The sequence below is a fragment of the Heloderma suspectum genome, chromosome 1, assembly GCF_057233095.1.
Source record: "Heloderma suspectum isolate Gila_16-S chromosome 1, 16-S_ref, whole genome shotgun sequence".
Lineage (NCBI taxonomy): Eukaryota > Metazoa > Chordata > Lepidosauria > Squamata > Helodermatidae > Heloderma > Heloderma suspectum.
In genome coordinates, this window is record NC_139458.1 from 292,061,796 (window position 1) to 292,070,322 (window position 8,527).

At 42.2% G+C, this 8,527-nt stretch overlaps 1 protein-coding gene across 1 annotated transcript in view; it reads right to left on the minus strand.

The window, feature by feature from the left end:
• Window positions 1-7,955, minus strand: part of LOC146359228 (uncharacterized) — a 120,540-nt gene extending 112,585 nt beyond the window's left edge. Inside the window, exons 1-2 of the mRNA XM_084812731.1 lie at window positions 7,848-7,955; window positions 409-531 (exon numbers count right to left, since the gene is read on the minus strand). Coding sequence (XP_084668857.1) covers window positions 409-531; window positions 7,848-7,887 — 163 coding nt within the window. The 5' untranslated portion in view covers window positions 7,888-7,955. The remainder of the gene's footprint in view (window positions 1-408; window positions 532-7,847) is intronic.
• Between the last annotated feature and the right edge of the window lie 572 nt (window positions 7,956-8,527).

Genomic DNA, 8,527 nt, shown 5'->3' on the forward strand with positions numbered 1-8,527 from the left:
GGCCCTGCCCACCACCAACATTCAGCTCTTGACAGATTACCCCAAGGAAATGTGATCCTAGGCAAGAACATTTTTCCCTACCCCTGGTGTGTAGTGTGCACTGAAACTAGTTGCTCTCCTTTGGCAGGAGGTAGGTTAGTTCCTATTAAGTTGTGAATATTTTTTAAAGTTGCTGACAATGAATCTTGAATGATTAACGTCAGCATTTTCAGCTTTCAGCTTATGATCAAAGGATTAAGGAATATAATTGATGAGACTTATTGCAGCACAGTACTTGTTCTATTTCTATTAGCAATAAGACAATGTATAACATGTGATCATGGCCAGTTATTTGCTTTTAATTTCACAAGATATAATGGAGCCTTTAAATATTTATTGTTTCATTTAAAGTCTTAGGCAACGCCTTACCGGTGAAGCCTGGAGGACAAACACAAGCATAGTCCGCTACCAGGTCTAAACACGTTGAATTGTTTTTGCAGAAGCCGTAGGAGCAGTCATCAAAGTTGATTTCACAGTTCAGACCTTCAAATCCTTCATTGGTTAAAAGAAAAAAAGAAAAAAAAGAGGGCAGGATATTATTTATCTACAACTATGTCTCCTTTCTGAGTCCTCTCTTTGTAAATAATAAATCAATCCTTATCAAACGACTCTATAAAACAGAAATAATTCTCTTTCATGGCTCACACTGAACGCTTTCTAAAAGATGCCTAGCTCGTAGCTCCTCATCTCATCTGTCATTAGTAAATTATCCCCCTTTGTTCTTAAACGGGGATAATACTTACGGGAACAAGAGCATCAAGCAAGCGTCTGCTGCCTCAGTGCACCAGCGTGTAAACGTTTAGGAAAAGCTGCATGCAAACACTTTTTCATGACCATGACACTAGACCTATAATGATGAACAAGTAATTGTTTGTATGATTATAATTTCTATAGCATATTTCCTGCTGAAATGATTCTTTTTTTAAACAACTCCCATGAGCTATCTGGCTAACGCTCTTATTTACAGAAAGGGAGTCGAGTTGTTGTCCATGCTCACAACATTAACAGTTACTTTAGTTTGAGAAACGTCTCAATAATCTTTAACTTCTGTACTGTTCTCACAATATGGTGAGGTAGGAATAGAAATACAGCTACCACTCTAAAGAGGAGTAAGAATTTAAGTTTTGCATCATTTACTATGTCAGAAAGCAAAGGCCAGATCAAGTTTTCTTCCTGTTTACATGTTTTTAGTTCATGTCAGTGTGGTGTGGTAGTTAGAGTGTTGGGATAGGCAGGGATGTTGGAGAATTCCGTCACAGACTCCAGTGAGGCCAGATTCTAAAGAATGGTGGAATGGCCTCCTCCCCTGCCACCCCCCAACCCCCCCCCCCCGGAGCAGACCTACCTGGCGGTGGATGTGGTGGCGGATGTGGCGGCAGCGGCTCCGGCTCATCTTCTGGCTGCCGCTGGGCTGCTGTGGCCGCAAATGGTGGCCGTCGTAGCGGCCACCATTTGTGTGCTTGCATTAGGCCGTGAGAGGCTATGTAAATACTTACATAGCCTATCACGGCAAAGAGCAGGGGCACAAATGGCGGCCGCTACACCATTTGCACCCCTGCTCTTTGCCGAAATAGGCTACATAAGTATTTATGTAGGTTATCATGGCAAAAGGCAGGGACGCAAATGGTGTAGCAGCCACCATTTGCATCCCTGCCTTTTGCCATGATAAGCTACATAAATACTTACGTAGCCTATCACGGCCTAATGCAAGGACGCCATTTGCGGCCACAGCAGCCTGGCAGCACCCAGAAGTCTGGCTGCAGCCGGCCCCGGCTGGTGGCTCCGTGGCCTTGCTATGGAGCAGAGCTGGCTGGGGAGGATTCCGGGGGGAGGGACGGATCGCCTCCCCCCCACTGTGGATGCCCTGAACCAGAACAAGGTAAGGGATTCGTACATCCCTAGACATAGGACTGGGGAGTTCCAGGTTCTCCTCAGAACTGGTGGAAGTGGAGCATTTCTGTTGGATACTGTGCGTGGTATATAAATAAAGATAAATAAATAAATTATTGGAGAGTATCCAACGATGACTGCTCATGAGAGGCCAACCCCGCTGATTCTGTTGCATAGGTGGAGCCCATCGCTTGCACAACAGAGATTTAGCGCTTCCAGAGACAACCTGAAACGATGAGCAGAAATACTCATTTCTCAAATGGGTCAGGTTGGCAGAGCTCACGTAAGGGGTTGGCCACTCACAGAAGTGTCAGTGGGCCCTGCTTGCAAGCAGGCACCATTGGGTACTGCCCATTATTTAGGACACTTTCCAACAAATGCTTGTCATATGAAATTAGAGCTCATACAGTCCCTCCCAGAGTAATGTGACATCTTACTAACACACTTTTGATAATTCACTTTTTAATCTGCAGTGCCACTCCAAGATTCAGTATTGGAAAAGGATTTGAGATAATGGGGCTGAAATCCCAGCTCAGCTGAGGTCACTGGCTGGACTTGGACAGGCCAAACTTTCTGATGCTGCATGAAATGAAAATGAAGGGAAAGAAAGCTCTACTGGTGTAAAGTTCACACAGGTTTTTGAAGGACAATATCAAGTGTAGCACTTGCCAAACAGATGACTCCCCAGATGAAACTTCGGACAGTCCAGTATTAAATGATGTATCACTTCATTTGGCCCACTTGTCACTAGAGTTGTGCATTTCACTTCAGTAATTCATTGGGGGGGGGGCCTAAGGTTCTCCCTGCCTACCCCACCCCCCAATATTGTATATCCCTATATGAAAGGAAATGTTTTGTACTGATTTGTATTTCTGAGCACAATCCAAATATGTTTACCTAGATGTAAGTCTTATTCACAGGTAAACAGGTAAAGTTTCACAGGAAACTTATTCACAGGTAAGTGTGTATAGGATTGCAGACTAATTTACCAGCAGGGTTTAATGGCCAGTGGTGATGGAGCTCTTATTTATGTTACTCTCTTGCTTGTTTTTGCAGAATGCTTATCTTGCACCCGAGTTGCAGCCAATCTTAATGGCTAGGCGTGTGGAGGGTTTCTTGTGCTAAGAACTGACAAAGAACTCTGCACTTTGGTATCTGACATTTTATGCTCTTGTAAATCTATTCTAATGCATGGTCACGCTACAAAATGACTATCATTAAGTGCTGTCACAGGCCATGGCTGCGGGAAGACCATGACTAATGCTAAGCTATCAGCACCCACAGTGCAAGGCATATTCTCATAATTTCTCAAAATGACCGTGGAACCAATTTCTACTGATCCCTAAGTCATAAAACTTTACAATTACCCTGAGTTCATTAATAATGTATACAGTAACAGATCTCATTCACATACAGACTTTAATCAGACCCATGTCTCCCTTCCTGATAACAACCAATCCACAAAATTATCGCCGTGAATACCAAGTGTTATTTTCGCAAGTCTGATGATGGAAAGTGTTTCAAAACAGAGCAACAGTTGTGTTATCCTGTCTGAATGTCTTTCTCAGATCCCACATTCTATGCATTTTGCTCACAAATCTAAACTAATGGCAAAAGTATTGAAAAAGTATTGGTTATATTTCATATTAGAATAAGTGGAAATAATATCTTGCAATGCAACATCTCAGAAAATGTAATCAATTTTTATATTAAATAACACTGCACATTTTGGGAATGATTCTCACATTGGCATAGCACCCACACATGGAGAGATGCCCGTAAGGCATATGAGAGCCCCATTCCCCACCCTCCTTGCTTTGGTACACATGCAGGATGTAGGTATCCCATTCCACATAAATGGGTTACCTAATACCATTTTTTAAATGTACAGTATTTAAGGTACAGGATCTAACTGGGCTGTGAAATATCTTTAATTTTAAGTTATTATTTATGTAGAAAAATGTTTTAACCCACATTTCAATAGAAAGCTTTCAAGAGGGTTTTATTTTAAATACCAACAACAATCAAACAGTGTTTATTTATTTAAGTTATACCCCACCTTTCCACCCTGCTTTCCTGCCATCACCACCACCACCACAAATGGTACCCAATACAGCAATTAGAATGAGTAAAACAATTTAGGGTGCAATCCTATGGCTGCTAGATGGCTATTCTTTGTTTTCCAGGAACCGACCTCAGAGCCAGAGCTCTGAGGTTGGTTCCCAGAAAACTGCCTCCCAGCCCAATCCCCTGCCACCTCATAGGCATCACAGTTTGTCCCCAGCTCCATGCTTGTCAGAGCATCATGGAATGGGGGAAAAGGGGGCATTCCTGGGGGGAGGGAGAGCATGGTGGAAACGCTGGTACAATGTTTTCTGTGTGCCATCCAGCCTCTCCACCCCCTAATCTGAGCCATCCTGGCTAGACTGCTGAAATCGGCCATCTAGCTGCAAATGCAGGGCAGCTGGAGAAGATCCCCTCTGCGCTCTGACCACCCTGCATAGGATAGTCAGTCGCTTCTGAGTTTGGAGGTGGCCGACTATCCTCATAGTATTGGACCCTTACATGAGTAAAATAATTTGAATGAATAAAACATTTTTAAAGCAGCCTCAAGAAATATTTAAAACCACTGAACTGCTAAATACCACTACAGTCTTATTACAAACCATAAAAACCATCAATTTTGGTGCCAATCAAGCAGATGGGAGAACTGAACTCCGCCTTGCCACGGAGAGGAGCCAGCTGGGGAGAATTTCGGGGGGAGGGACGGATCGCCTCCCCCCCACTGCCGAAGCCCTGGACCGGAACCAGGTAAGGGATTCATACATCCCTAAAATAGGCATGGAAATTGGCAGAGCATAAGGATATAAAACAGAACCTCACCCAGATGCCATGTTCTGACTTCACTCAACATTTCGAGGTCTTTTCCAACACCATACAAAAGGTCTTCGAAGGAAGATAGATCCTTGACCAGTGTATATAGTTAGCTAATTCTACTCTTTTTTTTCTATTTCTGTATTAAGTCTGAAAGGTGTATGTGCATGTTACTTCTTTCCAATAAAAAGCATTCTATTCTACTTTAAACCATTGTCTGTGTGAGTGAAAGTCAATGCACCTTAGCATCAAAGCAGCCACTTCTTCTAGCCCTCATCAAATTTTAGTAGGCAGGAAATGGCAACCTATCATACCAACTACGCCCTTATCTGGACAGAGATAGCCTAGCTACACTTATCCATGCTCTGATAACTTCTCGTCTGGATTACTGCAATGCGTTATACGTGGGGCTGCCTTTGAAAACGGTCCGGAAACTTCAGCTGGTCCAAAATAGGGCAGCAAGATTGTTAACAGGGACTGGCCTGCGAGCTCATATTACGCCAGTACTTTTCCAGCTGCACTGGCTGCCAGTCCGTTTCCGGGCCCGATTCAAAGTGCTGGTGTTAACATTCAAAGCCCTTAACGGCTTGGGGCCAGGTTACCTGAAGGATCGCCTCCTCCCATATGTTCCTGCCCGGACCTTAAGATCATCCTCAGCGGCCCTTCTCCGTGAGCCCCTGCCAAAGGAAGTGAGGCAGGTGGCTACTAGGAGGAGGGCTTTTTCAGTTGTGGCACCTCGGCTCTGGAATGAGCTCCCTAGTGAGGTTCGCCTGGCGCCTACATTGTACTCCTTTCGGCGCCAGGTGAAGACCTTTTTATTTTCCCAGGCATTTTAGCTTTCTAAATTTTTATCTTTGCTGTTTTAAATCTGTATTTTAAACTCCTGTACTGCTGCTAGGTTTTATTGTGGTTGTATTGTTATATTGTGGTTTTAATGTTCTATATATTTTAAATTGTTTTATTGTGTGTTGTTTGGTTTTAATTTTTGTGAACCGCCCAGAGAGCTTCGGCTATTGGGCGGTATAGAAATGAAATAAAATAAATAAATAAATAAATAAATATCATAATTTTAAACAGGTGGTTTGAGAAACCCCCCCCAGTAAATTCTAATTTCCCTACAGTAGAACAACTGTTTCCTAGCATCACTTTCTTGAAACCAGTTGGGTAGGAGGGGAACAGAAGGATGCTGTGGTTGATGATTTTGAAAGCTGAGAGGTCCAAGCAGATTAGCAGAGTGACACTCTCCCACATTTTTCCCAACATAGGTTAACCATCAAGGCAACCACTGAAGTTTCAGTTCCTAGTAGTCAGACTGAAATGGATCTAGACAATCAGTTTCATCTGGGAATATCGGGAGTGTGTTCTCCATTCAAGCACCTTCCCCAAGATAATTGTTCATTAATAGCCAAGATCTTGAGTGATGATATGGTGCTTCTTCACATTAGGGATGGATGGACTCACCTTCGTCTGGCTTTGCCAGGCATTTGTCAAGCTGCCGGAGTGCCCGACAAGTGCCCAGTAAGTGCTATGGGGCCACCTATCCTCTTAGTGAGCTGTCATTTTGTGTAAAAATAGTGGCTCGGGGGTTTCCGGATATGTGATGACGTCCATAAAGGGGCCATTTACTCAACATTACAGGTGTAAATGGACCATTCATGCCTGTAATACTGCGTAAATGGCCCCTTTACGGATACTATTTACATAACGTAACATTACATATCCAGAAACCCCTTAGCCATCATTTTTACGCAAAATGGCAGCTCACAAAGAGAACGGGCAGCTGGGGGCACTCACAGACCATGCGGGCACTCGGCGAGCAGGTCCAGTGAGTGGCTCGGTGAACAAGGTTTGGGAGGCTAAACCATGGGTGGAGGAATCCATCAGACTCCAACCCCTTCTCAGACTCCCACAACATCCCTACTTCACATGAGAATGCAGCACCCACATATGGAGAGATTCCCATAGGACATAACAGAGACCTGTTTCTCCCATTCTCCCATACCACAGTGAAAAGAAACAATGTTCCTGGATGATCTGTGCATGCCTTTCAGATCCCCAAATGTTACAGACTGTGGAACAAATAGATTTGTCCCTATCTATGTGCATGTGGCACCACATGTAAACAAAGCTAAACAAAGATGGAACGTGTCCAATATTAGGTGGATGGGTGTCATATCAGTGGTTAGGGGCTGACAATTTGTAATGGAGATGGGGCATGATATTAACAGTTCATGAGTAGGTAAAATGAGGCTGTGGTGGTTATGAAGAGGCCTTTGTAAAGAAGCAAGTCTTGAAGAAAGACTCAAGGATGGGGAAGGAAGTGTCTTGATAAAAGAAAAGGCAATCTTCAGTATTTCTGTTTTTTGATCCTTCTGTTCTAGAACTCCAGAACCAAAACAGTCTCCCAAAATAGATGTGTGGGCTTAACTCTCAACACCACTGATTAAAACTGCCCCATCCATGATTAAAACTGGCATGGATTGACTGAAGATGCATTGATTAACGAATAAAGAGTTTACTATTATTTTTACTAGCAATAGGAAAAATAAAGAATATATATTTTATATATATATATATATATATATATATATATATATATAATTTAGTGAAGATGTTTGGTATTGTACTGAAAAATGATCACTCCTTATTAAACTTGTGTTAGTTTATTATTCATTTCACCCAGATGCTTATAACATCTGAGGGCATATTTTTTAGGAGACAACTGGTGTTGCAGACAAGCTCAGTGACCGACCTTTGATTTGTTTTCCTGCTTTTTACTACTGTTGTTCTAACATAGTGAAGAATCAGAAGCAGGGTGTCAGACATACATTCACACTTACAGATATAACTATTTACAACCTTCATGTGAACAGGCTGCCTTGACGGACATAGATGCAAATGAAACTTCAAGAATGAACAACTTATTTTGATAGGAAGGATGTTTTCAATGCTTTGAAGATTGTCAAGAAGACAACCTTGCAATCTTCGGGCAATCTTGGCAAATTTTCACTTATAATATAGATACATTGTGTTGAACAACTTACCTTCAGGGCAAAAACAATCATATCCACTGACATCAACCATACAGACTGCACCATTCAGGCAAGGCCCTGAGTCACATGCATTGGCTTCTCTTTCACAGAACTGCCCCGAAAAGCCTGCAAAAAAAATATTTAAAATGTTGCATTTTTTTCACTTAATCTTATATGGTTCTTAACGTTTCTTTTAAAAAATAATTATTCCTTATATTATTCATGATTGTTCCCCAAAAAAGAAATCAAGAAAAAGATTGGCAACAGTAGAGAGGGAAGAATATTGTGTAATGCCAGCAATTACATTTTGCTGCTAAGAGAACATATATGACTAGTCACAATCAAACTCCTAAGATGAAAATAAAGCTGTATCATATGATGCTGGTGATTGCACATATCTTGTCAAGAAGGTGCCTTGGGGTTAGCTGAGTTTATCCCAAAGGTTTGATACTGTGAGAATAGTTCTGATTACACTTGGAGGCACACTTCACTTTTACACTGATGATAGAGAGAGAGAGAGAGAGAGAGAGAGATGCATACCTACACACACTCAAGAAATGCATTTATTTATATTTTGCTTGATCACTTCCTAGAACAATGGGCATATACCTTCCATGCAACTAAAGGAAATAACTAATCAATACTATCTCCCCATGTCCCACCCAACTCTTTGCCTGTGTCAGGTTTCCTGA